Source organism: Phanerochaete carnosa, assembly GCF_000300595.1.
Source record: "Phanerochaete carnosa HHB-10118-sp unplaced genomic scaffold PHACAscaffold_2, whole genome shotgun sequence".
In the NCBI taxonomy this organism is placed as follows: Eukaryota; Fungi; Basidiomycota; class Agaricomycetes; order Polyporales; family Phanerochaetaceae; genus Phanerochaete; species Phanerochaete carnosa.
In genome coordinates, this window is record NW_006767629.1 from 733,949 (window position 1) to 761,637 (window position 27,689).

A 27,689-nucleotide genomic window follows, 5' to 3' on the forward strand; every position below is an offset into this window, starting at 1 on the left:
ATACGAGGGAGAGTTGTTGTGCGTACGTTACACAGGGGCAGAAACTGGTGCGAGGAAAAGCTTTCGCTGCGTCTCTTTCCGGAAAAAGTCATCAGCGGAGTGTCAATTTGTGCAGGACGCGACTGGGCGCGATACCGCGGTAAGCCTCCCAGACTCCCAGTACGCATCTGCACGGCGCCGAGCCCAGCAGCGTCTGGTCCACGTGGGTATTTAAGCGCCAATGAATTCATCCGCGCGGGCAGAAAGCAGACATCGGCCCACAACGACCAGCCCGTTTTCGCTCGTTGCCCGCCCTCTTCATCTTGTCGCATAATTTAACGTCTGCCCGCTCGAGCAGAGCAATTCTCGTGGTCGCCGGTCGTCTCACACGCAGCACACATGCTTTCCGAACCCCCCCCTCAGGTCGAGGAGACCCCCGCCCCCGCGGTCAGCAGCCTCCGCTCCAAGTTCGAGAAGCTCGCGGTCGAGTCGTCCTCGACAACCTCTCTCAACAGACTCTCCATGTCTCAGGACCTCCTCACCCCGGACTCGGGCAGTCCAAGACCCCGCGCCATGTCCATTCCGGACGAGCGGCCTCCTAGCAGTCCGCATTCACTGCGGTCCGCCTCTTCGTCTTCAGACCTCAAGAAGAAGCAGCCGCCCCCGCCCCCTCCCAGGAGCTCAAAGGGAAGCTCTCCGGCGCCCTCTGCCACTAGCAGTCCGCACGTGTACCCTGTGCCAATGAGGAGCGAGCCGCCGTCGCCCACACACACCGCGCCGCCCAACAGAGTTGCCCTGTTACACCGGAAGCCCCCTCCTCCTCCCAGCCCTGCGCCTTCAAGGGACCTGTCTCCTGCATCAAAGGAGTCTGGGATTGCTTCCTTGATCAGCAAGTTCGGGTGAGCCCTCTTCCTTATATCGGCTTGTCTTTGGATGTCCGGGTGGCTGTGGGTGGGCGGAGTTGAAGAACGGATAGCTTCCACAGGTCGTTGCAGGGCGGCCGCAATGGTTTGTCGCACAAGTCCAAAATCTTCAGAGCAACTGTTCGCGTCTCGAACGCTTGCTCGCACGATGATCTTGCAGGGCTCTTCGAATTGGCGTCTGCTGGAATGCCGTTTCTGCAACAAGCTCTGCAACGAAGCTTCTGTGACGAGATATCTATCCTGCGCGGGCTTCGAAGCTGATGCAGAGAGCGTATTCGGCGGCCGGATGCTGCATCAGTTCGCCAACGGGCTGCTTTGGCTGGCTGTAAATGGTTGGGGGCGGTTCCCTGAGGCTGCACGGCGATTTCGAGTTATTATATACCAGTGCCTGGGATCATCGGAAGATTTCCTTGTTCGTTTCTGGGCCATCTCCTCAGGGATGGCTGTCCCCACAGGTGTCCGATGGATGTTTTCCGGGGCGCTGTAGCTGTTATCGAGACGCTTCGCTGACATCTGTCCCCCAGGAACGCGGTACCAACTGCGCCTCGAAATCCCACGCCCCGCATAGCATCTCACTCTGGGGCTAGCGTCCTTACAAATGACCCCAGCGCACGGGTCGATGCCCAACGCACACCACGGCACTCCCTCCCACTCAGCATCCCGCCGTACGCATCGACACCCCTCATCCAGTTGGACGGCCCGTTTGACGGAGAGGAAGCTCCTTCGTCTCGCCCTCCGCCGCTACCTCACCGTAGAAACGGGGCTGCCTCAAGTCGGAATCCATCACCCGAGCACGATAGGTCTGCATCGTCCGAGAGCCTTGGGACTTTGTCTTCAACTTCATCTGGGAGTGACGGGTACTACACGAGTGTGGTGAGCTCTCCACTGAAGCCAATAACACATCTTCCCCCACCGCCGCCGCCGCCGCCACCGCGTCCGAAGAGCAGCACTCCAACCTCCCGCCAATCATCCCTGGCGAGTGTACAGTCCAGTACTCCGAGCACCTCTTGCACACCACCACCATTACCCGCGCGGAGAGGCACTGCACAGTCGCCCGCACACTCGCCAGACGATTCCCTTACGCGTCGTGTCCCGCCTCCGCCTCGACATCGCTCGCTCAACGTTCCCCCTGAGGTCCCCCCGCGGACCAGTTCCCCTGCGGTCGACCTATTACAGGATTCGCCTGTAGACGGGCCGCCCACTGCGTCGCCGCCTGCACAGAGGGAGTCTACTCAGCCGGCACCGCCATCAGAGCGCAAGACGTTTGGCACGCACCTGCCACCGCCCACGCGTACCATCGCCCCGGGCGAGAAGCTTCCACCTGCGCGTCGGCCGCCGCCTGGGTCCGGTTCTTCTAGCGACGAAGAGGAAGAGGAGTTGAAAGTGAAGGTCGAGCTACTTCCCGATGCGAGCCGCGCCTCGCGGCGGCCGCCTGTGCTTGGCGCCCATGTGTTCTCGGACTCGAACATCTACATCCCGGCGTACGTCGGAATCGCGGTTGCGACGGGGTTCACCGTAGCCTCTGCGCAAGGACATCACATCAGGATATACGACCTGTCGCATGCCGACACGCCCGTCCACGATCTGGATGCGCGGGCGCTGGGGATGGAGACGAAGATGAAGGACTTCAAGATCACGAGCATCGAGTTCCGCGCCTCGCACAAGGAGACGGACCACGGCCGGTTCCTCTGGATCGGCACGAAGGACGGGCACCTGTTCGAGCTCGACATCCAGGCGGGCGTCGTCTGCGGCATGAAGCTCGCGATCCACTCGCACGCGGTGACGCACATCTTCCGGTACGGCCAGGCGATGGTCACGCTGGACGAGACGGGCAAGGCGCTCGTGTTCGTGCCCGAGGCGCAGGGCGAGGCGGACGTCCTGCTCGCGCACACGCCCGCGCGCGTCGTGCGCGTCGCGGACCGGCAGGAGTTCGCGAAGGTGCTCGCGGGCCGGCTGTGGGCGTCGACGCGGGACTCGACGAACTCGAACACGGCGAGCACGTCGCGCGGGCCGATCGTGCGCGTGTACGACGTCTTCACGCCCGGCACGGCGGGCAAGTCGCTGCTGCCGCCCGAGCACCTCGGCGCGGTCACGTCGGGCACGGTCCTGCCGACGCAGCCGCACCGCGTCTTCCTCGGCCACGAGGGCGGCAACGTCAGCATCTGGGCGCTCGACACCGAGGACGGCGTGCCGGCGTGCGACGAGGTCGTCAAGGTCTCGACGTCGGACATCTTGTCTCTCGAGGGCGTGAACGACCGGCTCTGGGCCGGGGCGCGCAACGGCATGATCGCGGCGTTCGACGTCACGCTCAAGCCGTGGGTCATGACGAACCGCTGGATGGCGCACCAGGGCCTGCCCGTCCTCAGGCTCGCCATCGACACCTGGAGCATACAGAAGCTGGGCAAGCTGGCGGTGTACAGCGTGGGACGGGACGAGCGGATACGCTTCTGGGATGGGCTGCTGGGTGCGGACTGGATAGGTGCGCTGCGCTGCTCACACGTTCTTGTTTGAAAGGATGGCTGGACTCATTCTCTGGCAGACCAGGAGCTCATGAAGCGCGAGCACGAGTTCAGCTCCTTCCGCGACCTCAACGTGCTCGTCGTCTCCTGGAACCTGGACTCGCAGAAGCCCGACGCGCTCGTGGGCGCACCCGAGAACGTCAACTTCCTGCACGAGGTGCTCACGAGCGTCGACGCGCCCGACATCATCGCGTTCGGCCTTCAGGAGCTCATCGACCTCGAGAGCCGCAAGATGGCGGCCAAGACCGTGCTCCTCGGCGGCAAGAACCGCAACCCCGAAGGCGCGCTCTCGCAGCGGGTGACGACGTCGTACAAGAAGTGGTACGACAAGCTCGTGCAGTCCGTGCGCCTCGCGCTGCCCGCGGACTCCCCGTACTACGTCATCCACACCGAGAACCTCGTCGGCCTGTTCTCTTGTATATTCGTCAAAGATACCCTGCGGCCGTCGCTCCGGCACGCCGCCCTCACTACTGTCAAACGCGGGATGGGTGGGCGGTATGGCAATAAGGTGTGTTTTGATCTCAAGCTTGATGGATGTCCAGATCATTCACGAGTGTTTTAGGGCGGCATCATCTGTCGCTTTGTCGTTGACGATACTTCAATCTGCTTCATCAATTGTCATCTTGCGGCCGGCCAATCGCACGTGCGCCAGCGGAACGCAGACATAGCCGCCTTCTTGGAGGACAGGGAGCTGTTCGCTTCTGAGGTCAGCATGTTGGAGGAGCCAGTCGCGTTCATCAACGGGGGAGACGGGTCGATGGTCCTCGACCACGAGATCGTTTTCGTACGTCGCTGCCACTGAAGCTAGCTCCTTTGGCTAACCCCGTGCACAGCTGAATGGCGACATGAACTACCGCATCGACCTCCGCCGCGACGCCGCCGTCGCTGACGTCAAGGCTGGGAACTTCCAGCACCTGATGGCGCAAGACCAGCTCCTGAAGGAGATGAAGCTCAACCGCGGCTTCCGGCTGCGCACCTTCATGGAGGGCCCGCTCCACTTCGCGCCGACGTACAAGTACGACCGGCGGTCGGACGAATACGACACGTCCGAGAAGCGGCGCGTGCCCGCGTGGTGCGACCGCGTCCTGTGGCGCTCGCGCGAGCCGTCGCGGGTCCACCAGCTGCACTACCGCCGCTGGGAGCCGAACGTCTCCGACCACCGCCCCGTGTCTGCCGCGTTCCGCGTCCAGGTCAAGGCCGTCGACTCGGGCCAACGCCACCTGGTCAAGCACGAGACCGAGGCGCACTGGTTCGAGTACGAAAAGGTGCTCTTGAGCCATGCCTACCAGTTTTACACCGAACAGGGCCTCATCTGAGCGTCGCCGTCGTTTCGACTACCTCTATCTTATTCCTCGTTTACGGTAACTCGGTTTTCTTTTTTTTTCTTTCTTTCACATAAACATCCTATCATCGTTCATGGACCATACCCGCATGTGGCTGTAGCATTTTACTTTCTCGTGTACTACCATACCTTGTAGCGTACTACTTTAAGGGAATTTTTCGTAGGTGATAATAATAGATGGATATATCGTGTTCGCGACCACCCTCAAGAGGGACGTTTGAGGCTGCCTCTGGTTCGCTTGTCTTCTAGTTAGGTGCGTCTGCTTGCTCTGCACTGACGAAATCTGTAGGAAAGTGGCGGTGGTCAGGTGCGGGGATGTTACCCTCTTTGCCAAGATGTAGACATGCTACGCTTGAGTGTTTCGGACTTCTAGCCTCGGAGACGACGTCACCTGCTCAAAGTTGCGCGTGTCCGATCACCGTGTTTCAGCCTCTTCCGTAATGGGTCCGGGTCCGACGTTCGCAAATTGGCACGGCCATAAACCCCAGGAGGTGCAGGGCCAGGCACGCATGGAGCAAGGAAAGTGGTGCGATCGCTGTCGCGCACATGTTCTGCTCACAACGGTCCTCCAAGCATAGCGGCTGCGGCCTAACCTCTCGTTACCGTTAGGTTCATTCCTGGCAAACTCCTGGCAAGGAATGGAGATATCGAATTCGCTAGCTAGCGCCTCTTGGACTTGGATGAGTTGGCCCTGAACAAGAAACCTTCCTGTCAACTTTTGATTTCAGGAGCAAGAGGGGCAACTGAAGGCTTATTCTCGAGCGCTCGCCTGTGGTTCTAGAGCTCTGCGGGTCCGTCTCACGTTCTTCTCGCTGCCGAGGAGTACACGGGAGATAAGAGCGAGAGAAAGCTCGGCGATTATAGGCGCCCTTTTTATCTGATAAGGTCGAAGTCGATTAGATCTCGGCCGGTATCAGATAAGATTCAAGAATTAGGTGATATTCCACAGAATTTGATCTCTTGCATGCGGTGGGGTCTTCTACCGCTCACTTGGTGCGGTATATTTTGCAGGGTCCGGAAGACATAAAAACGAAGAGCTCACACGGAATTATGTTTGCCGTTCTCCCGCCATTGCCCCGCTGGAACCGCCATGGAGCTCGTCAGGAAAGACACCGGTTCAGACCAAAGCGACAAACCGCGATGGGAGGGCGCGCATCCGCGCCACGCCGGCTCTTTCGTGCTCGCGGATACAGACGAGGCACAAGTCGGTGTCAAGACCGTTGAAGCGGCAGAAAAGGTTTACGGCAAGTACTCGAAGTGGTTTCTCTTCATCGGGTACGTGTACTCCTCTTGCACCGCATTTGTACCATTCTGCTCATCTCGCGGGATGCAGTCTTGCGCTGGCGTCGTACATCTATTCGCTAGATGGTTCGACGACGTACACCTACCTGGCCTATGCTGCCTCCACGTTCGAGGAGCACAGTCTGATATCAACCATTCAGGTCGCTCAGTCGATCATCAGTATGTTTTCTGCGCCGTGATGGTCAATTGAATTCCAACTGACAGGCTGCGGACAGTTGCATGTGGTAAGCCTGTCATGGCGAAGCTTGCCGACACCACATCACGCGGTACTGCCTACATCGCCGTCCGTGAGTAGTGGCTTCTTGTTTAAATTTGTCGTCACGCGTGCCGTGCCTAATACGTTTTCCAGTCCTCTTCTACGTTCTTGGCTACATCGTCATTGCCTCTGCGCACAGTGTCGGCGCCATTGCCGTCGGTATCATTCTCTACGCGGTGTACGTTCTTTCCATCATGTCACGAGATTCACCTCAAGTGACGGGTCACTGTTTATAGCGGATACACGTGAGTTTGCGGTTCGCTTACTCACTATCGAGAGTCTCATGTTCTCCATAGCGGCCTGCAGTTGCTCACCCAGATCATCATTGCCGACATTACCACGCTCGAATGGCGTGGTCTCGTGTCAGCTTTGACCTCGGCGCCGTTCATCATCAACGCCTTCATTGGCGCGAACGTTTCGACTGGCGTGCTCGAGCACTCGACGTGGCGATGGGGCTACGGCATGTTCGCCATTCTTATCCCCGCTTCACTAGCGCCGCTCATCGTCACTCTCTGCTGGGCCGAGCGCAAGGCAAAGCGGCTCGGCCTCACTCCACCGTCGACAGCGTTCGTCGGCGACAACCTCTGGCAGCGTGTCTGGAACTTCTCCGAGCAGCTCGATCTCGTTGGACTCACCCTTCTCGGCGCGTCCGTCGCCCTCATTCTTCTCCCTCTGACGCTCAGCCAGACTGCCAAGGGCGGCTGGGACAATGCCTCGATGATTGCGATGCTCGTCATTGGTATCGTCCTCCTCTTTGTCTTCATCGTCTGGGACACCCGCTTCGCAAAGCGCCCGATCATGCCGCCGCGCTTCCTCAGGAACCGTGCATTCATCGGCGCGACCTGGATTGGCTTCTTCGACTTTGTCTCCTTCTACCTCACGAACACCTACCTATATTCTTTCATCCTCGTCGTCAAGCCCTGGCCGCTCATCAACGTCACGTACTTCACCTCGACGCAGACCGTCGCTCTGACGGTGTTTGGCATTCTTGCTGGCATCCTCATGCGTTTTATGCACCGCTACAAGTGGCTTCTTGTCGTCGGCCTCTGCATCCGCCTGCTCGGCGCGGGCCTGATGATCCACTCGCGTGGCGCTAACGCGTCTGATGCCGAGGTTGTCTGGACGCAGATCCTCCAGGGCTTTGGAGGCGGCATCGCTGCCGCCACGTCGCAGGTCGGTGCGCAGGCGTCCGTCACGCACGCCGATGTCGCCATCATCACAGCCGTTGTCCTGCTCTGGACCGAGATTGGCGGCAGCGTCGGCACCGCGATTGGTACGTCCACCTTCGTGCGGAGCCTTTGCTCTCACTAAAACCTCTGCTTACAGCCGGCGCGGTCTGGACGAACACAATGCCCAAGCAACTCGCGAAACACCTGCCGCAGCTGTCCGACGCGCAGCGTGCCGAGCTCTTCGGGAGCATCACGTCGGTGACGGAGTATCCGCGCGGGAACCCGATACGCGAGGGCGTCATTGGCGCGTACGACGATACGATGAAGGTCCTCTGTATTGCTGCGACGTGCATTGCCGTGCTCCCGATCCTGTGCGCGCTCGTCATGCCGAACTACTACCTCGGTAACAAGCAAAATGCGGTCGACAGGACGGACCTCGCCGGTGAGCGGTCCGAGCCCGACGACGGTGAGGAGCCCGGGCCCACACGGTAAAGCATGTGGTCACCGCAGGCTGTGCTTTGGATAATAGCTAAGCAGTGTCATTAATTGGGCCGTCTGTCTATTCGTATCTTTATTTTAGGGGATGTGGACTGCGTGGATGTCATATGCGCTTTTGTCCAAGAATGCGGGCTACAAGTACTCTACCCGCTCTCCGTACCTCGGTTCGCACGAGCTGCAACTATCGCTCCAGAGATACAATCCCAATGCAGCTTATTAGGATTTCAGTACTTAAGCTCAAGGCGCGACAACTCCGAAGCGTCGCCTCGGGGTAACGAAGGGTGGCGAGCGACACGGGTCCAAAACGGAAACCTTGATTTTTGGCTGCACGTAAATATCGTAAGCTTTCGCTCGTAGGGACTGATGGCGTGCAAAGACCTGTGAAGATACAATTGCAGTACGATTTTCAGGTCAGAACGCGCGAGCCACACTCTGGCAGCCTCTGCCCGCACGTACGCGCCTTCGCCACCGCTCGCGCAACATAATGTTAGATTTTTGGATCACGAGCTCGTGTTCACTGGCGCCTCGTGCGCATGTTGTTTTACTTGTATTTATCTTATATTGCGCCCACGTTCGTACCTGAGACATTCGTAGTGTAGATAAATACCCGCCGAATAGACTGCGAACGCTTGCGCGTTTGCCTCCTCTCGACGATGTAGCCCACGATGGGGCTTGCATTTTCAACACATAACGCCAATGCAGCTCATAAAGCCACAAGTCCTCATCAGCAACACTATCGCTGTCTCCGGCAAGCTCACACTTCGCGTTCGGGTATACATGCGATATGTAGACCTCAACCTGTCGCCAATGCTCCTCGCACAGCAGACTCGAATTTCCGAACACCAAGCTGATCGGAACGAGCGACCGCGCAAGCAGTGTCTCGAGAGCGGGAACGGTAGAGGTATTAAAGTCTCTCTAGGTATTCAAGCATCGACAGATGAGTCGCGAAGTCGGGTGTCTTCATCATTATAGTTATAGGTGACGAGTATCCGCAAGCGTCGCAGCTTTGGGCACGCTTGGGCCAGGTCTACGATGCCTTGTCTTGTCAGGGTCATGCTGCCGAGGTTGAGGAAGAGTTCTTCGAGGTTGTGGAGCTTCAAGATCGGCTCTGGAGGAAATTTTGAGAACTTAGAGTTGTAATCGCCAATACATAGGCTGCGCATTTCTGGAAACTTTGCAAGTGCACTAAGGGCTTGGTCTGCGATCTCGATTTCTTCATCTTCAGAACAACTCGTGAGCTCGACGAAGAGGGTTCGGATGCGTGTAGTGTTGATGGACTGAAGGAGGAACACGAGACTTTAGACATATTCAACGTCGTGCAACTTGAGTGTCTCTAAAGTGGCAAATGTCGTAGTGCGATCGCTTGTAATGTAACACCGGAGAGATCCTCGCGTAGCGTAATAGATAGATGGCGTAGTGTTGGTAGATGAGCTATCACCGTCAGGTCAGCTGGATGACCGTGATTTTTCCAGGTATGAATCTTCTCCAGAGCCTCGAAAAACCAGAGAATCTCATTGGGTCTTTCCGGGAATCCAGGCACTTCTAAACATCGAAGCTGTGGGCAGAAAACCACTAGCTGATATAGAACTTGCAGCGTGATTTTGTCTTCTGTCCACAATCGGACCACCTGGGTCTTCGGGCTCAGGAAAAGGGGCAGGTGTAGGATGCTTGGTTGGAATAGAAAGCCCCATCCAACCTCCAAGTCACGCAAGTCCGGGAAGATCGTGACTGCTGAGCGCGCGCGCATGAACAGAATTATGCGCAGGTGCTCCATTAACGGTTCTGAGTCTCCAGGTGTCAGCTCCAAAATCTTGACACGGGCAGCATGTTCCAGGAACCGAGCCCACTGCTCGCCACCCAGTTCACGGGCCACGTCCTGCAGTAGAATAAGAATATCATAAACATACTGATTGCACACGGAGAACATGCACGCACCGGAAGAAATCCAGATTGTGCCAGCGTATCTCCGGGTAAGAGCGAAAGGAGCGGTTGAAGGCGAGGCATGTCCTCCCAGAGGATGTCGCTGGCAGGTTCATAGAACGTTCGACAGGTGGATACCACAGCGGCAGCCGTGGGCTTGCTATACCCCTCGATGGATCGCAGAATTATTACCAAAATTTCCGAGATCTGGAGGGCACGATGCATGGTCAAAGGCGGTCGTGGACGTGGATGTTTGGGCTCAAGACGCGCCGATTCTGGAGCGCCGCCTCGGGATGTCGAGCGACGCAAACCCACAACGGAGATCTTGGATTAAGGCTGCACCGCCGCGGCGGATATCAAAAGCTTTTACTTATGGGGATTAATGGCATGCAAAGTACATTCTAACAATTGTCCGCACGCGCCTTCGCCACTGCTCGCGCGACATAACGCCAATGCAGCTGATCAGACCGCAATTCCTCGTCAGCGACACTGTCCCAGCTATTTCCGAGCCCGCACTTTGCGTTCGGGTACACACACGATATGTAGGCCGCGATATGCCACCAATCCTTCTCGTGCAACAGGGTCAAAAATCCGAGCACCAAGCTGATCGGGACGAGCGACCGCGCAAGCGGTGTCTCGAGAGTGTGAATAGTGTAGGTGTCAAAGTTTGTCTCTAGATATTCCAGCATCGGCAGGTGGGTTGCGAACCACTCCAGTGCATTCAGCGACCAGGGTCGGAGGTTTTCTTCATTGAGGCCGTGCATATCGAACACCTGCAAGCGTCGCAGCTTTGGGCACGCTTGGGCAAGGTCTATGATGCTTTGCTTCGACAGGAGCAAGCTACCGATGTCGAGATGGAGTTCTTCAAGGTTGTGAAGCTTTAAGACCGGCACCGGGGGAAATGCTGAGCTCTTAGAGCTGTATCCGCCAAAGTGTAGGCTACGCAGCTCTGGAAATTTCGCAAGCATGCTGAGGGCTTGATCTGCAACCTCGATTTCTTGATCGACATAACAGCTGGTGAGCTTGATAGAGAGGTTTCGAAGGCGTGTGAAGCGGATAGGCTGAAGAATGAACACGAGGTTTGAGGCGACGTCAATGTTGCGCAGTTCGAGTGTCTCTAAAGCAGCAAATGTTGTACCGCGATCGCCTGTAATCGCAATACCGGAGAGATCGTCGCGTAGCGGAATAGATAGATGGCGTAGCATTGGTAGACGAGCTATAAATGCTAGATCAACCGGGTCGCCACCACGGTAGCTGTCCGAGCAACGAATCTCCTCCAGAGCGTCAAAGCATGATAGAATTTCAACCGACCCCCTTGGGAAGCTAGGCACTTCTATGCATTGGAGCTGCGGACATGAAATGGCCAGCTGATCTAGAGCTTGCGATATAAACTCGTCTTCCGTCTTCAACTGGACCGTCCGTGTCTTCGGGCTTAGGAATAGAAGCAAGTGTGTGGCGTTCGGTCGCCCTCTCGACGGAAAACCCCTTCCAACCTCCAAGCTGCGCAGATTCGGAAACATCGCGGATGTAGAGCGTGAGCGCATAACCAGAATGATACGCAGATGTTTCTTGAGCTCTGTGGAGTCTTCATCTGTCAGCCTCAGAATCCTGACACGTGCAGCATGTTTCAGGAACCGAGCCCGTTGTTCGCCACCCAGTTCACGGGCCATGTCCTGCAACAGGATATCATAAACATGCTGATTGCACAAGGAAGACGTGCACGCACCAGACGAGATCCAGATTGCACCAGCATATCTCCGGGTAAGAGCGAAAGGAGTGGTTGAAGACGAGGCATGTCCTCCCAGAGGATGTCGCTGGCGAGTTCATAGAACGTTCGACAGGTGGATGCCACAGCGGCAGCCGTGGGCTTTCTAAACTCCTCGATTGATCGAAGAATCATTTCCAGAATTTCTGAGATCTGGAGGGCGCGATGCATGGTCAGAGGCGGTCGCGGACGTGGATGTTTGGGCTCAAGGTGCGCTGTCTCTGAAGCGCCGTCTCAGGACGGCGCGGATTATATTCACACCAGGCCGCACTGTCGTAGGGAATACCACAATTTTCTTGCTCACGAGGATGATGGGCATACAAAGGTCATTGAAATACAAAAAAAAAGAAGTTCTACAGGCCAGAGCGCGAACCACATTCTAACAATTGTCCGCCCGCGCCTTCGCCAATGCTCGCGCGACATAACGCCACCGCAGCCTATCTGCGGACTTCAAATCCTCGTCGGCAATATCATCGCCATATATATACTCGAGCTCGCACTTCGCGTTCGGGTATACACGTGATATGTAAGCCGCGACCTGCCGCCAATGTTCCTCATGTAGCGGGGAATTCCAGAACACCAAGCTGATCGGGACGAACGACCGTGCAAGCGGTGTCTCGAGACTGGAAACGGTAGAGGTTTCGATATTTGTCTCCAGATACTCCAGCATCGGCAGATGAGTTGCGAACCACTCCAGCGCATATAGCGACCAGGGCTGGGGACCCCCATCATTGTAGTGGCCGAATCCAGATACCTGCAAGCGTCGCAGCTTGGGACACGCTTTGGCAAGATCTATGACGCCTTGCTTTGCCAGGGACAAGTTGCCGAGGTTGAGATGGAGTTTCTCGAGGTTATGGAGCTTCAATATCGGCTGGGGAGGAAAATTTGAGAACTTGGAGTTGTAATCGCCGAAGCGTAGACTGCGCAGTTCTCGAAACTTTGTAAGTGCGCTGAGGGCTTGATCTGCAACCTCAAATTCGTCTTCATGAAAGCCAAAGCACGGGGTCTCGACGTGAAGGTGTCGGAGACGTGTAGCGCTGATGAGCTGAAAGAGAGATACGAGACTTTTAGCCCTTTGGGGGAAGCTAGAGTCGCGCAACTCAAGTGTCTCTAGAGTGGTAAACGCCATGCCACAATCGCCTGCAGTCGTGATGCCGGAGAGATCACTGCCTAGCGGAATGGTAAGATGGCGTAGCGTTGGCAGATGAGCTATCTCTGCTAGGCGAATTGGGGTCCCGTAGTCGTCCCAGTAATAAATCTCCTCTAGAGCGCTGAACGATCGTAGAATTTCAACGGATTGCACCGGGAAGTTGTCCACTGCTATGCTTCGAAGCTGCGGACACGAAACCGCCAGCTGATGTAGTGCTTGCGATGAAAGTTCGTCTTCCGTCCACAATTGGACTGTCTGCGTCTTCGGACTCAGGAAAAGGGATAGGTGTAGAGCAGTTGGTTGTTTTTTTGTCGATAGAAAGTTCAACCCAACCTCCAAATAATGCATGTTCGGGAAGATCGCGAGCGCTGAGCGCGAGCGCATGAACAAAATCGTGCGCAGGTGCTTCCTGAAGTGTTTCGAGTCTTTATCCGTCAGGATCAAAGACTTGACGCGAGCAGCATGCTTCAGGAACCGAGCCCCCTGTTCGCCGCCCGGTTCACGAGTCACTTCCTGCAGCGAGATGGCATGAACACGCAAGTTGTATTATGTATTAGGCGGACGCGGACTCACCAAATGACGTTCAGAATCTGCCGGCGCATCACCGGACAAGCAGTTGAGAAGCGGAAGAAGACAAGGCAAGGCTTCCCAAAGGACGTCGTTGGCAGGCTCACAGAACGTCCAACACGTGCAAGCCATGGCAGCGGCTGTACGCAATTTGGACTTCTTGTCAGCAGCCCGTAGGATCACTACCAGAATTTCTGAGATCTGCAGAGCACGATGCATGGTGTTGGTTGGGGATGTAGTTTTGGACGTAGATGCTCGAGTCGAGAGAGCTGCCTCACCGCAACTGCGCAAAGCGCCGATCCAAATTAGGCACAACTGGATGCGTTCATGACTCATCAGCATGTGATCGCCGTGAATTCATTCTAGACACTTAATTGACGAATTAATGCACACTTCACCAGTTTGTAGCTATAGATACCAAGTTATTAGATCCAAATGGGTTCAATTTTGTGGTGATCTGCCGGCCGCACGATCCCACGAAGGAGGCAAAGGCACAGTAGTATCCGGTGTGCAAGCTCGTCGCGCAAGGATACTTGGATCCTTCTGACAGCGTACTTCTGGACCTGCCAGAAGAGGAGAATTCACGCACATGGAGTACTGTTGAGCCGATAGTCAACTGAGTATCGTAGCGGCCTCCGACATACTATGACCAAATTTGGATCGTACATTGCCTATATAAGCATGTTCAAAAGTGCCATTGCATCCCTTAAGTCTCAGTTAGACTGTGATTTTATAACCTGCAGGGCCAGCTAATGTGCAAAATGGGCACGCGCTCTCCATCTCGATGTGTCGAACACGATTCCTCCTCGCGATGCTAGTGCGCGACGCGTCATTGCAACTCGAAGATGTCATCATCCCTCGAGAGCTGAACTGTCGATCTTATAGGTAAGGAGGCCTCTCATAGACAAATCCACTACAACGCATGGGCATCACGATATTTATGTGTCGTGGGCCATCCAGCTTCAACATGGCGGGGCCCAGCGTAGAACGAAGGCAAAGACGGAATACCGCCTCGCGAGCAGCGCACGAATTGCGAGAATATATATATATATATATCCCTGGCTAACCAACGTCCTTTCCATGCCGCTTTACGAGTTTGGACTGAGTGCCCCTTGAGTTTACTTATACGCACGCGATACAAGCTACCAGACTTCCCAGACGGCCTACCGAGCGGCTAGTTCGGGCGCTCCAATGATCAGGCGGCTGGGACGGAGTCTAAACAGCGACGAGGCCGTGGAACTTCGTGCTGTCCAAGGTGCGTTTCGCAGCTTGTTTTCGCACCACCACCTGCTTGCGTTGACTGGATTCATTTTCCGTAGCGTCTCCATTTTCTTTGTTCTTTCCCCGGTATCGAGCGAAAGACGGCAGTCGCATCGTACCACCACATTCCGCTCCAGACTGCGGTTCCCTCTCGCGAGCCCCTGCGGGTAGAATGAGCAAACTTCCGATGTCGAGCGTTGTCGATTCGACAGCAAGCGAGGTTGGAGGAGTGGGTCGATAAAGGCCGCCCACGTGGCCTCGCCAAACAAGGCCAAACAATTCCCCTGGGGCTCTCGAGTTCGAGGATGGCGACTTTGCCTAATACGTTACACAGCCAGCTCGCTGTGGTCGACGTCTTCCTCGATCACTCGGGCCATACCATACGCTGCTTTCTCTGTCTTGGACAACACACGCCGTATCCCCTGCTCGTCGACGGCCGATTTTTTCTCCCGCGGGCCACGAATCACAGCCGCAATAGGCTCTTCGAACTCACTTCATACCTCCGATATCTTCGACCTCTATCTGCCCGGGCTTTGGACGACGAGGACTTGTGTAGGGTGCGGGGGCGTTGCAGGAACTTTCCCAGTTCTTGTTTTCTCGCCCATTGTTTTGTTCGATGAACCCCAGCGACAAGCTGCTCATACCAAACTACAGCCAGCAGGGCTTGTTCAACTTCAATTTCCCATCCCCATCCCCAGCACCGGACCATAACCAGTCTCTTGTTCTCAAGCTACCAACCATGCCCAATACGCGCAGCTCGGCACGTCAGAGGACCAACTCGAACGCCTCCGGTTCAGAGTACCATGCCAGTAACGCATCCATGGACGTAGATGACCTGGGCGTGCCCGAGGAGGAAGAGGAAGAGGAAAAGCCGATGAAGAAAGTGGTGTTGACCACTTCCTCGCGTGGTCGCAAGCTCGTCGCGAGGTACTACAAAGAGTCGTCCGACGCCGAGGACCTAGAAGAAGACGGAGACGGCGACGAACTCAACTTGATCGACGGTCCGCACGCCAACGACAACGACGAACGAGAGGACGGCCCCATAAGGGCAGAAGATGACGATGACGATGACGACGCACCGCGATACCAGCTACGCACCCGGAAGAAGCGCAACAGCTTCATCGCATCGAGCGACGACGACGATGCGGCCCGTGGTGGCCGCCTCCTCCGCAGCCATTCGAAACCGTCTGGCTTGCAGACGAACGGCACCTCCGGCGGCCGTGCCTCCAGCTCGAAGCGCAAGCAACAGAAGCGTCGACCACCCCGCACAAGCTCGCGCCGCACGCGCGCGAACTCGAGGCAGGACGAGCAGGACGGGAACTACGAGGACGAAGGGTCGGCGAGCACCTCGGGCGGCTCGGCAGCCGGGTCGCTGGTCGAGGAAGACCCAGAGGATGCGCTTGGCCTCGGTGCTGCAGAAGATGCGGACGCAGATGCAGAGGGTGAGCCGGAAGTCGAGGAGCAGGAGAACGACGGGAAGCCGTACTCGTTCCGACAGCGCGCCAAGGTCAACTATGCGATCCCGCCGCCGATCGAGGAGATGAGGGCTCCGCCCCCTAAGCCGCGGGGCGGAGGGAGGTCGAATGGGCGGCCGTTCGGGCGCGCCAAGGCTCCAGGGTGGAGTGCGACGGGAGCGGAATTGAGCAGGTGGATCGGCGGCGGCGATGACTCGGTGCGTCTTGTGCTCTAGCGTAATGCGCGAGCTCATGAGTTGACAGGACTCCGATTTCCCAACGCGCACCCCAAGGAAGAACCTAGGGATGGGCGGAGCAGGAGGAGGGCTGTTTGCGGGTAGTGCAGGGACCGGTGGCCTACTACCTGGAGATCTTGCAGCAGCAGCGGGCACTCCGTCCAACTTTGGTAAAGTTGGGGATGCTGGTGTGTGGCGATATTTATCGCATTGTGATATCAGCTTATCGTGCTTGTAGCCCTTGCGGATGCAGATCCTCTCGGCGTAAGTCAAAACGTGACCTTCGATGAAGTTGGTGGTCTGGATGATCGTATGTGCTCACTATATGCGCTAGCTTGCACATAGATACTGAACAGAAATGCAGATATTAATGCTCTGAAGGAGATGACCTTGCTACCACTACTGTATCCAGAAGTATTTCAGCGTTTCAATGTCACTCCCCCACGGGGCGTCCTATTCCATGGGCCTCCTGGCACTGGCAAAACGCTCCTTGCACGCGCACTGGCAGCCAGCTGTAGATCGAATGGCAAGGGCATCTGTACGTCTGCTCTACTGCATCGTGATGCCCATTTGACCGACTCTCCATAGCATTTTTCATGCGCAAGGGTGCGGACTGCCTTTCAAAATGGGTCGGTGAAGCCGAACGCCAACTCCGACTGCTCTTCGAGGAAGCCAGGAATTCGCAGCCGAGCATCATCTTTTTCGACGAAATCGACGGACTCGCGCCTGTGCGTTCATCGAAGCAAGACCAGATCCATGCGTCCATTGTGTCGACGCTCCTCGCGCTCATGGACGGCATGGACGGCCGCGGCCAGGTTGTCGTCATTGGCGCGACGAACCGCCCGGACGCGATCGACCCTGCTCTGCGCCGTCCGGGACGGTTTGACCGCGAATTCTACTTCCCGTTGCCTCCTCTTGATGCGCGCGAGCGAATATTGAAGATCATGACACGGAAGTGGGAAGGGTGGGAAGGCGAGAAGGGTGAGGAGAATGCCAAGGGCCTCGCGAAGCTGACCAGGGGCTATGGCGGTGCTGATATAAGAGTGAGTATCGTCGTTGTGATGTCGTCTGTGGTATGTTAACTGATATGTGCGCAGGCGTTGTGCACGGAAGCGGCGCTGAATGCGGTACAGCGGCGATATCCGCAAATATACAAGTCCACGGATCGTCTGATCCTCAAGCCCGAGACCATTAGCGTCGAGCTTCGTGACTTCATGATATCTATCAAGAGTGCGTAGATCTACATGGTCCGGGTTGCAACGCTCTCTCATTGGTCGCCTATCTTAGAGCTCGTACCGTCGTCAGCTAGGGCAACCGCGCCTACGGCATCCCCTCTCCCCGAGCAACTCGCCCCGCTTCTCCAAAGCGCACTAGATAGAATCAAGTCGGTCATCAATGACGTACTTCCTGTCGGTAAGAAGCGGACGGCGCTGGAAGAAGCCGAGTACGAAGACGAGGAGAGTCCAGAAAGCGCCCTCGAACGGGAACTCATGCTACAGTGTCCGTGGTCTAACTTTGTGTTATTGGTTATCTGGGCTGACAGCTCGCTTCAGCCATGGAGACGCTGCGAGTGTACCGTCCGCGCGTCGTACTCTACGGACCTGTCGGGATGGGCCAAGCCTATGTGGCTGCAGCGGCTCTGCATCACCTAGAAGGCTATCATGCCCAAAGTCTCGATCTCGGCAACCTCCTCAGCGACTCGACACGGGTGGGTGTCATTGCAGATATGCTATAGTTCTTGCTGACGAGGTACGAACACAGACAACAGAAGCTGCCATCGTTCAACTATTCGTCGAAGCGAAGCGGCATCAGCCGTCAGTGGTATACATCCCGTCACTGTCGAGTTGGTGTGCTGCTGTTTCCGAGACGGCGCGGACGACGGTCCGCTCAATGCTGGACAGCCTGGCACCAACAGATCCAGTGCTCTTACTCGCTGTGGTCGACGGCCCCTTCGCTGCCCTGCCGAGGGACGTCAAAGCTTGGTTCGGCCCGACGCGGGATAACCGAGTCGCTCTGGCGAAGCCGTCCGTTGAACAGAGGACGGGGTTCTTCGAGAAGCTTGTCAAGGACGTCACGCGGCCGCCGAATCACTTCCCGGACGGTATGAAACGCAAGAAGCGTGTGTTGGAGGAGCTGCCGATAGCACCTCCCCTGGAGCCCCGTCAGCCCACCGCGGCTGAGCTGGCTATGCAGCAAGAGGCCGACCAGCGCACCCAGACTCTCCTCAGATATCGTCTCGGCCCCATCCTCACTGAATTGAAGCGCAAGTTCAAGCGCTTCACGAAGCGCGCTTCGGTAAGTCTCTATTTCTTTATTCTGTGCTGAGTCTCATGGTAGGGTTAGGAAGAGTACGGTGTGGACTTTGAACAACAGCGGCGGCAACAGGACGCTGTTTCCGTGCCGGCACATCAGGTCGAGACCATCACCACCACTGTTGAAGTCCGGCGAAGCCCCAACGGCGACACTGTCGAGGTCGTTAACGAAGAACAGAGGGTAGAACAAGTTATTGACGTCGACCAGCCGATGCCCCCTGCTGAAGCGCCTGTTGATGCCGGCGTCAGTGAGACGGTTGCACAGGAGCAGATCCAGATCCAGCCTCAGCTTTTCGACGTCGACCTCGAGCGCATGCACCTGGACTTGTACAGAGACAGATACCTCACGCCTGAGGATTTCCTCGACGACGTTCGCAAGATTGTTCACAACGCCAACGCTCGTGCCAACGAGGACCCCGATCGCTTGTTCAGGGCCCAGGCCATGCTTACCGCGGCGGAGGTCAGCATTCAGGACTTCGATACGAACTTTCGACTCGAGTGTCAGCGGATGGCGACGCGCGAGCTCAAGCGTCGCGATGAGTACAGGCGCAATAAGGCGAAGGAGAAGGCCGACGAAGAGGCACAAAACGCCCAGAACCAACCCACCAGGAGGAGCGCCCGGCATACGGGCCAGCAGCCGGAGCTTGCCATCACTGATCCGCTCAAGCTCGAGCGGAGGCTCAAGCGTGCGCGGTCTGCGGGGGCGTCCGCGGAGCCGTCTGAGGAGGAGCCTGGTGATGAGGCGCATGCAGCAAAACGGTCGAGGGTGTCCAGCGCTGAGGCTGATGGCCAAGCTGTCGCCGTCGGGCTAGATGGATTATCGCCGTCACGGTCGCTCGCGGTGCGCTTTGTCGACGATACCTCCCAGATGGCAGGCCCGTCTACCCCGACGCGGCATGCTAATGGGGCTCCACTGGAATACCCACCTGATGGTCAAGGCGAAGATGTGCTGTCAGAGTCACCGCGGAAACCAAGCGGATTCGATCCTTCGCTGCTCAATCCCATGTCACCGGATGCCGAGGACAAAGCGTATCTGATGTCAACGCCGACGCGCTCCATATCGGAACTGCCTACTCAGCTATCCCCTGTATGTGCGCCGTCTGCAACACCATCCGTTCCCACACCCATGCCCAACGGCGTTGGCGATGCTGCCGAACTTCCGTCTCAGTCAATAACACACGAGGTGCCCAGTATCGTTGAGACCGGAATGGTGGTGGATGACGTTCCTCGTACCCCTGTACCAGAACCACAGCCGGAACCGATGGTCGTCGCGCGCACACCTACCCCTCTGCCCGACTTCGTTGTCGACGGGGATGAAGTAGCGCAGCTGAAGGCCGACTTGTGCAACAAGACCGAGCCGCTCAACGTTGAGGAGCTGGAGCAGCTGCGCGCAGCGTGTCTGGCCCTGGTGTGGAAGCATCGCTCGGAGTGGGATCGTTCTGCTCTCATCCGCGAGATGCGCCAGGCGGTGGACAGGTTCGTGGACGAGGTTAATCTCGATGACATGGATTCGTCGTACGAGGGATAAGGTCACGTTTTGCTGTACCATCGGTTGCTGTACCATCGGTTGCTACTATCACAATGTATCGCTTACATTATTTGCCACTCGTTCGTTTTCTGTTGACATAATACCAGCAGTGTAATATCTCTTCGTTTCTGCGCTGTCACTCTATAGTACATACAAATCTCGAATACGCTCCCGGAAACAGTAGCTCTTCACACTACGGTGAGACGTCGACATAGACACAGTCCTCCCAGCGAAGCACCGTCGCCCGGTCCGTAACGCCTTGGACGTAAAAACGCGCGCCCTTGGCGTTGTCCAGCTCGCGCGGCAGGCAAGCGGGGTCGACGTAGAACCTGTTTGCCCGTCCGTCGAGCCCCGTTGTGCCGATGAAGGCGGCATCTTCGGGCCGCAGCGCGACGCCCTCGCCCTTGTGCGGTATCACGTACACGTTAAAATATGCGAAGGCGGGGGCTCGCGCGCCCGAGGGCCACGCGGGCTTGGGGTCGTCGGGGCCCGCGAGCGTGATGCTCGCGAGTGGCCCGAGGTGCTCGCCGACCTCCCAGGTGAGTACCCCGGCGAAGCGCGTCACGGGGCCGGCGGTACTCGCTGACGAGGGCGGGGGCGGGGACGACGCACGCGCAAAGTCGGCCCAGATGAGCCGCGCGTCCGCCTGCGCGCCGGACGGTGTGAGCGCGGGATGCACGGCGAGCGCGCCGAGTGTGACCCCGAGCTGCAGCGGCTGCGTGGGGTCCTCGGTCGCGAAGCCGAGGACGAGGCCCACGGCGCACGCGACGTCGCGTGTGGGTGCGCCGGTAGGGGGCGGCAGGGGGAGGACGAGCCGCACGGAGAGGCGGCGCCAGTCGTGTGCAAGCTCGCCGCACTCGGCGGCGAGCGGCGTGACCTCGATGTCGTCGTCGGGAGCGTGCAGAGGCTTGACGAGGAGGCCGATGTCGCCCTCGGCGCCGTGTGCCGCGAAGTCCTCCTTGTAGACGAGCGTGAGGATGTAGGGCATGCCGGGCGTGACTGCGAGCGACTGCACGGGAAGCCAGAGGCAGCGAAAGAAGGCATCCGCGGCGGCGGAGCCGGATACGGAGAGCATGAGGCGCACGGCGCTGCCCCCGAGCCAGGCGTCGTCCATCGTCACGGCGGGCAGCGCGGCGGGGAGTGCCTCGGCACGCTCGGCGTCGTGCCAGGCGAGCGCGGGACGCGGCCAGAGCAGGTCGCCGAGCGCACACGTCTTGTCGAGGTCCGTCCACCCCGCGGCACCGTCCGCGTCCCAGACATTGCGGCCCTCGACGAACCAGGCGCGGCCCACGCCGGGCGAGAAGCTCGTGAAGAGCGCGAGCCGCGCCGGGTTCGGTGGCGGCTCGAGCGCGAAAAACGAGGTGACGGGCTTGTACGGGCCGTGCGCGCACGTAGAGTTGGTGTGCCCGGGCGGGTGCGGGTCTTCGACGTCGGGCGTGTCGGCTGGATCCGCGGGCCCGACCCAGAGCGTGCGCTCGTACGCCCACCACGCGTCCCAGCTCCAGCCGGGCTTGTCCTGCTCGCTCTCCCAGCTCCAGCCCTGGCCGAAGAGCGCGACGCTGAGCCCGAGGAACTGCGGATCGATGTGCGTGAGCGCCTTGTAGCAGGACAGCCCGCCGCCACCGTGCTGGTTCCGCCCCCAGACGTCGACTCCGACGAAGATGTCGCGGAGCTGCTTCGCCTTGGAGTCTGCTTGTTGGATATCCAGTGTCAGGAAGTATTGAGCCATGAGCGAGGGGTACTGAGGCGGCCACTGCGAAAGCATGAGGCCCTGGGGCAACAGTAGCCTACAAGAGACGTACGGTGTAGTTCGTAAAGAACGAGGTTGAAGGTAAGAAGAACGGGAGGTTAAAAGCGTTCAGCCTGTCCTGCCATCGGAGCTGCCCATTGATGATGACGCTGTCGTACCTGTCGTATAGGGCTCGTTAGCATCATACCAATAGATGCACTGAAATGGTCCTACCATACGACCTGGGCATGCTCTCCAACTAGTCGTTTTAGCTCTCGTTCGAGCAAACCGATCCACAGCGTGAGCGCTCTGGTCTGCTCCACTCCTCCGCGCAGCGGAGCTTCAAAGTTCAGCAGGTAGCCGTCGAAGCCTCTTTGGTAAGCTAGGTTCGCCAAGAGACGCGCATAATGCGAGGACGCAGGCAAGGAGTTGGCGGGACTGGGACGAGCGGGGCCGGACGTGGACTGCGGCAGACGTCCGACAAGGAGCCTCAGACAGTCTGCCTCGCTCTCCGCGTGCTCGAATATCCTATGGAGGTCAGCACGCGCGCAGCTGATATATGGAACCGCTTACAAAGTGCCAAGCATCTTGACGCCCTGGCGATGTGCAGCGTTGATCCATCCCGAAGGAGGGATGGTGACCCTGTTGTGAGCGAAGCTGAGGGCGTACGTTAGCCCCGAAAGTGGCCAGCTCGACTCGCATCTTACTAGATGAAAGTATCGCAATGAGACCAGAAATTAAAAGTATATGCTAGAGCATCTGGTTTCTCCGTGTATCCGCCCTGCGCGTGTGCAAGACTAAGTCAGTAACGCACAGAAAGACAGGAAGATGCTCACAAGACCTTGTAGTCGTGGCAGACCTTACAGTGGCGTCAGCAGCAGGTCCCTAGAGAAAACCGCCAAAAATACTCACCAAAAGCTTTCCACGCTGCTCTGAAGACGCTTGAACATCAGATCTAGGTATGTAAGGCAAGCATCCCGTGAGCTTTGCGGTGGGTGTGGATGCCCAATCGTCGAGTGCTTGCAGAGTCTGAAAGTACGGTGCCTCGTTACCGACGAGATGTGAATGGGTTGTGCCTCTCAATGGCATCTTGGTCTCGCGGCGGTAACCTGAATGGCACCTGCCCAAGCGAGTTCGAGGCGGCAGTTAACAACCAAAGATTGCGTTTGGCGCGCATAGCCTGCGTATCGGGTACTGCCGACTAACCTCGTGACTGAAGCAGGAGTTTGTATCTTCAGTCTCCTGGCGCAGAGATGAGAGAGTTTCTGCTATTATATCAAAATATTCTGAGCTGACCTAGGTTGCGGTGTAGGACTGGTGACTCAAGTCAGTATACTGATTCAGGACTCGCCAGCGAGCGGATCAGATCAGGAGGTCAAATCGCATACTTTCAATCTCCGCCGGCCTTGTGGCGTCAATGTCTAGGCGACCGCCTGTGGAGGCCCGCCCTCACTGATGTTACTTTTGACTAGGGCTAACTGAACCGGATTGGGGCTTTGGGTAGTACCTTCGATCTTCTCGTACGTCGAGGAATGGCCCTAAACAGGCCACTAGTACTCTAGCTCCAAAAAATCGTACTTCGTCGGATAGTTCATAGGCTTCGGGTCCGATTGCATAAATACAGCAAACCTCACGCACGATATTAATCCAAGGGGTCCAAATCGAAGCTTGGCCTGGCTTGCTGCGCATTTTTCGAGCATTATTCGGCCAGTCCATGTCGCCGTCTAGATCTTGCCATGGCAGATGATGAACGGTTCGGTTGCAAAGCTGGTCAATTAGGAAAGTGCGGGTGTCTATGGTTGGGCAAGCAGGCACATGCTTTGCGGTGGATAACAGGCTTCGGATAGTCCTTTGTACGAGAACCCAACCTCGGCGTCGACGTTCAAATTTTAAAAACCAATCTCTGAAGGCGCATGAAGGAATTTATTCTGCATTCGCAGCATGCACATTTTTTTCGCAGGGTTATTGTGCGTTTATTCGTGTTTTCATGCGTGATAACGCGTTATCACGCAGCACAGCCTCTCCCAACACCACCTGATCTCGGTTTATCCCGGCATAGAACATGCGATAACGCGTAATAACGTGTGGATTCACCTCAAAACCAGTAATCAATGGCCAGACTGTCAATGCTCCCCTTCCATAGTCAGGCTGGTCTTATTGCCCACCATGTGCGCGGCTCTCTGTGCCTGCTGCAGGCAACAGGGTCGTCCCGGCCCATTGAAAGCCCTGCTTGTCTCGTAGCTGCCTGTGTAGAGGCTGACTCTTTGTGTGCCGCCCAACCCGACCATTAACTCTACAGGCCCACTTCATCCCGTTGATAATATCCGAGCTGCATACTATATTGAGCTTGTAGCTCAGGTTCGCCATGCGCTCCATACTCAAGTCAGAGATGCCGCCCGTTTGCAAGATGTCTGCAGATCGGTCTTGTCAGTGCATTATCCTGTTATAAAAGGCCAATATTCATGGATGAAGGTGTCCGAGCAGAACAAGTTTACAGGTTTGTGTAATCCTGTATGCTGATACCGTGTTAACACTCGTTATTACGCGTTATTACACGTTATCACCAGGCGCCTATGCATTTTCCGCGTCGTGAGTTGCGAAATCGTAATAAGCTCTGACAGACACCTTCATACCAATCGCTAGTGGGCGCCAGTGTTTACTGTTTAGCCTAAGGTAAGGGTATATGAAGGTCGAAGGTGGACAGAAATAAATATCTGGTGTTCGCAGAGCCGAATCTTGTTTTTGCAGCAGTCGACAGCTTATTTCACTGTGATATACCTAATGTATTTGTATGTTAGTGAATCTACATGCATCTACACTCGACGTTGTGCGCAATACTGAAAATAAGTGTACAAGGATGCACCCAAGCCGCATTTCGTCCGCATCAAAACTCGTTCTCGCACAGTCTGGAACTCGTTTTCGCGCGGCGCTTATCATTGATTTTCCTGTTTGAGCTATCGTTATATCTAAATATGGAGAATCTGTGATGAGAACTAGTGCACATAAATATCATGCCCATGACTCTCAAACTCCCAGTTGTGTCTGTACAGGGGCACAGATTTGAAAAAAATGTGCACTTACTTGTATGATCACACACAACAGTGAGTATAGATGTGCATAGATTCACTATAACACTAATAAATTAGGTATATTACAGTGAAATAAACTGTCGGCCGCTGTAAAAACAAGATTCAGCGCTGCGAACACAAGATATTTATTTTTGTCCACCTTCGACCTTCATAAAGGGTGGGATAAAATTGAGGAAATAAGAAAAAAATAGGAAGAGTCAACCGATTTCAGGTTCCCACTTTGACGGGCCATAAACTTGAATTTTAAGTAGAGGGCGGAAAGACTTCTGTTTCTGTGCCCTCCCTTAGACGGCAACGACACCGCGCCATCGAGTCGTAAACCCACGCGAATGTTATGCGCAACTGTGGAAGCTGAGCAAGCGGGAGGTACCAGGGTGCAGCGGTAACAAACTGTTTGTAATAGTTAATTAGCGGACTTTACGAAAGCCCCGTTATAATTCTCCAATAGCGGGTCGAGAGCCTGCGAGTTCGACTCGAACATCTACGTTCAAAACCATGCATCGTGCTCTCCAGATCTCAGAAATTTTGGAGGTCATTTTATGGATCGCTCAGAACTCCAGACTGCCTACCGCCGCTACTACCGTGGCTTGCACGCAATAGCATCGTTTGGGAGGCATTGCCTTGCCTTCATCCGCCCTTTAAGTGCTTACCTGGCGATATACTGGCAGACTCTGGACTTTGTCTGGTGAGTACGCATCCGCCTTATACGACTAGCATATTGATGGTATCTCGCTGCAAGAAGTAGCCGTGAGCAGGGCAACGAATAATGGGATCGGTTCCTGAAACATGCTACGACTATAAGGCTGACACGTGAAGACTCAGATCATTTCATCAAACGTCTTCGCAGTGCGCACGACTTCGTTCATGCGGGCTCGAACTCTACGTCCGCGGTGTTTCCGAACCTGTGCAGCTTGGATCGGGTTTCTATTGAGGGGGCAACCGAATGCCATACACTCCCATACACTTGCCTCTTTTACTAAGCCCGAAGACACAGACGATCCGATTGGAGATAAGACGAGGCCACGCTGCGAGCTTTAGATCAGCTGGCAGTTTCATGTCCACAACTTCAATATGCATAGAAGTGTCTGGCTTCCCAAAGGGGTCCGTTACGATCTCTGCAGGCATCCGGATTATCCAACTACGATGATGATGAAGCCCCCCAGCCCTGGTCACTATATGCACTGGAGTGGTTCGCAACTCATCTGCCGATGCTGAAGTATCTGGAGACAAATATCGAAACCTCTACCGTCTCCAGTCTCAGGACACCACTTGCACGGTCACTCGTCCCGATCAGCTTGGCGTTCAGGATTTCTCCGCTCCGGAAGAAACATTGGCGACAAGTCGCAGCCTACATATTGCGTGTATACCCGAATGCAAAATACCAGCACGAATATGGCTATGGCGTTGCTGACGAGGATTGGGACCTTGATCAGCTGTGCTGGCGTTATGTCGCACGAGCATTGGTGAAGGCGCGGGCGGACAGCTGTTAGAGTGTAGTTCGCGTTCTGGCCTGTAAAACACCTTTTTGTATCTTCAAGGCCTTTGCATGCCTATAATCATCATGAGCAAAAAAAAAGTATAGTATTTTCTACGATAGTGCGGCCTGGTGTGAGTATAGTTTGCACCATCCTGAGTCGGTGCTTCAGAGACGACGCGCCTTGAGCTCAAACATCCACGTCCGCGACCGCCTCCGACCATGCATCGTGCCCTCCAGATATCAGAAATTCTGGAAATGATTCTTCAATCCGTCGAGGAGTCTAGAAGGCCCACGGCTGCCGCTGTGGCATCCACCTGTCAAACGTTCTATGAACTCGCCAGCAACATCCTCTGGGAGGACTTGCCTCGCCTTCAACCGCTCCTTTTGTGCTTACCCGGAGATACGCTGGCGCAATCTGGATTTCGTCCGGTGAGTGCACGTCTTCCTTGTGCAATCAGCATATTTATGGTATCCCGTTGCAGGACGTGGCCCGTGAACTGGGTGGCGAACAATGGGCTCAATTCCTGAAACATGCTGCACGCGTCAGGACTCTGAGGCTGACGTATGAAGATTCCGCAGAGCTCAATAAACACCTGCATATGATTCTGTTCATGCGCTTGCGGTCTATGTCCGCGATGTTTCCGAATCTGCGCAGTTTGAAGGTTGGAGAGCTGATTCAGTTCGGCGGCCTAGACACGGGAACTTATTAAGTTACACCTGACTAGCCACCCAGAAGCGCCCATGAGCGGCTAAGACACGCTGAAGAATTTCTGAAAAGCCCAAAAAATGGCATAAGCGGGAATCGAACCTGAGACCTAGAAGTAACCTCAACGCGCCACGCCACTGGGGCATAAGCTCTTGAAAGTAGAGAAACGGAATTATGATACATTACCATTTTTTCACCTTGTCTTAGCTGCTCAAGTCTTATGTTCTACCACCCATACACTATTTTCCTGATATAAGGCATTTACTGGTGAATTACCCCGCATAGTGTTTCGTTAGCTAAGACCACGGCACGGCTAAGACACCGGCGCGGCTCAGACGTTGGCGTGGCTCAGACGTTACCGTGGCTCAGACACTGGCGTGGCTCAGACGTTACCGTGGCTCAGACATTGGCGTGGCTCAGACGTTACCGTGGCTGGCCGTGGCTAAGACATACCATGTACAATACTACAACCTTATCGTAATTACAATAATTTCCAAGCAGCGCAACC

General features: G+C 56.2%; 8 protein-coding genes across 8 annotated transcripts; 4 read left to right on the top strand and 4 right to left on the bottom strand.

Annotated features, from left to right (window-relative positions):
• Positions 1-6: 6 nt before the first annotated feature.
• On the top strand, positions 7-4,962 carry PHACADRAFT_249089 (uncharacterized protein). Its single transcript, XM_007391480.1, has 5 exons — positions 7-878; positions 1,427-3,381; positions 3,442-3,929; positions 3,984-4,205; positions 4,255-4,962. The coding sequence occupies exons 1-5, from the start codon at positions 379-381 to the stop codon at positions 4,735-4,737; spliced, it is 3,648 nt and encodes a 1,215-aa protein (XP_007391542.1). The 5' UTR covers positions 7-378; the 3' UTR covers positions 4,738-4,962.
• An 891-nt stretch (positions 4,963-5,853) lies between these two features.
• PHACADRAFT_25102 (uncharacterized protein) lies at positions 5,854-7,982 on the top strand (the record flags this gene model as incomplete). The annotated part of the gene is made up of 7 exons (XM_007391233.1): positions 5,854-6,038; positions 6,097-6,224; positions 6,281-6,352; positions 6,415-6,499; positions 6,558-6,566; positions 6,618-7,594; positions 7,648-7,982. The coding sequence occupies 7 exons, from the start codon at positions 5,854-5,856 to the stop codon at positions 7,980-7,982; spliced, it is 1,791 nt and encodes a 596-aa protein (XP_007391295.1).
• A 1,339-nt stretch (positions 7,983-9,321) lies between these two features.
• On the bottom strand, positions 9,322-10,133 carry PHACADRAFT_25103 (uncharacterized protein; the record flags this gene model as incomplete). The annotated part of the gene is made up of 2 exons (XM_007391234.1): positions 9,322-9,864; positions 9,924-10,133. The coding sequence occupies 2 exons, from the start codon at positions 10,131-10,133 to the stop codon at positions 9,322-9,324; spliced, it is 753 nt and encodes a 250-aa protein (XP_007391296.1).
• A 151-nt stretch (positions 10,134-10,284) lies between these two features.
• PHACADRAFT_249095 (uncharacterized protein) lies at positions 10,285-10,857 on the bottom strand. Its single transcript, XM_007391481.1, has one exon. The coding sequence runs from the start codon at positions 10,670-10,672 to the stop codon at positions 10,310-10,312; it is 363 nt and encodes a 120-aa protein (XP_007391543.1). The 5' UTR covers positions 10,673-10,857; the 3' UTR covers positions 10,285-10,309.
• Positions 10,858-13,175: 2,318 nt separating this feature from the next.
• On the bottom strand, positions 13,176-13,669 carry PHACADRAFT_249096 (uncharacterized protein). The gene has a single exon (XM_007391482.1). The coding sequence runs from the start codon at positions 13,607-13,609 to the stop codon at positions 13,370-13,372; it is 240 nt and encodes a 79-aa protein (XP_007391544.1). The 5' UTR covers positions 13,610-13,669; the 3' UTR covers positions 13,176-13,369.
• Positions 13,670-14,703: 1,034 nt separating this feature from the next.
• Positions 14,704-20,354, top strand: PHACADRAFT_249098 (uncharacterized protein). Its single transcript, XM_007391483.1, has 10 exons — positions 14,704-16,322; positions 16,369-16,528; positions 16,579-16,650; positions 16,705-16,878; positions 16,929-17,383; positions 17,438-17,570; positions 17,628-17,840; positions 17,894-18,048; positions 18,102-18,635; positions 18,684-20,354. Exons 1-10 carry the CDS (start codon positions 15,267-15,269, stop codon positions 20,178-20,180), a joined length of 4,449 nt encoding a protein of 1,482 aa, XP_007391545.1. The 5' UTR covers positions 14,704-15,266; the 3' UTR covers positions 20,181-20,354.
• Positions 20,355-20,373: 19 nt separating this feature from the next.
• Positions 20,374-22,998, bottom strand: PHACADRAFT_191267 (glycoside hydrolase family 85 protein; the record flags this gene model as incomplete). Its single annotated transcript, XM_007391484.1, has 7 exons — positions 20,374-21,933; positions 21,983-22,088; positions 22,144-22,437; positions 22,483-22,566; positions 22,617-22,690; positions 22,751-22,768; positions 22,822-22,998. The coding sequence occupies 7 exons, from the start codon at positions 22,996-22,998 to the stop codon at positions 20,374-20,376; spliced, it is 2,313 nt and encodes a 770-aa protein (XP_007391546.1).
• A 3,696-nt stretch (positions 22,999-26,694) lies between these two features.
• Positions 26,695-27,185, top strand: PHACADRAFT_191268 (uncharacterized protein; the record flags this gene model as incomplete). The annotated part of the gene is made up of 2 exons (XM_007391485.1): positions 26,695-26,904; positions 26,958-27,185. The coding sequence occupies 2 exons, from the start codon at positions 26,695-26,697 to the stop codon at positions 27,183-27,185; spliced, it is 438 nt and encodes a 145-aa protein (XP_007391547.1).
• Positions 27,186-27,689: the final 504 nt, after the last annotated feature.

What these genes read in the sequence shown, in the direction of transcription:
- PHACADRAFT_249098 (XM_007391483.1), top strand. Translation starts at nt 15,267, where the DNA reads ATGAACCCCAGCGACAAGCTGCTCATACCAAACTACAGCCAGCAGGGC. An exon ending in ACGGGAACTCATGCTACAGT is followed by an intron (nt 17,841 to 17,893) that starts GTCCGTGGTCTA and finishes AGCTCGCTTCAG; the next exon opens with CCATGGAGACGCTGCGAGTG. An exon ending in GCTTCACGAAGCGCGCTTCG is followed by an intron (nt 18,636 to 18,683) that starts GTAAGTCTCTAT and finishes TGGTAGGGTTAG; the next exon opens with GAAGAGTACGGTGTGGACTT.
- PHACADRAFT_249096 (XM_007391482.1), bottom strand. Translation starts at nt 13,609, where the DNA reads ATGCATCGTGCTCTGCAGATCTCAGAAATTCTGGTAGTGATCCTACGG.
- PHACADRAFT_249089 (XM_007391480.1), top strand. Translation starts at nt 379, where the DNA reads ATGCTTTCCGAACCCCCCCCTCAGGTCGAGGAGACCCCCGCCCCCGCG. An exon ending in GCTGGGTGCGGACTGGATAG is followed by an intron (nt 3,382 to 3,441) that starts GTGCGCTGCGCT and finishes ATTCTCTGGCAG; the next exon opens with ACCAGGAGCTCATGAAGCGC. An exon ending in TCGACCACGAGATCGTTTTC is followed by an intron (nt 4,206 to 4,254) that starts GTACGTCGCTGC and finishes CCCCGTGCACAG; the next exon opens with CTGAATGGCGACATGAACTA.
- PHACADRAFT_249095 (XM_007391481.1), bottom strand. Translation starts at nt 10,672, where the DNA reads ATGCACGGCCTCAATGAAGAAAACCTCCGACCCTGGTCGCTGAATGCA.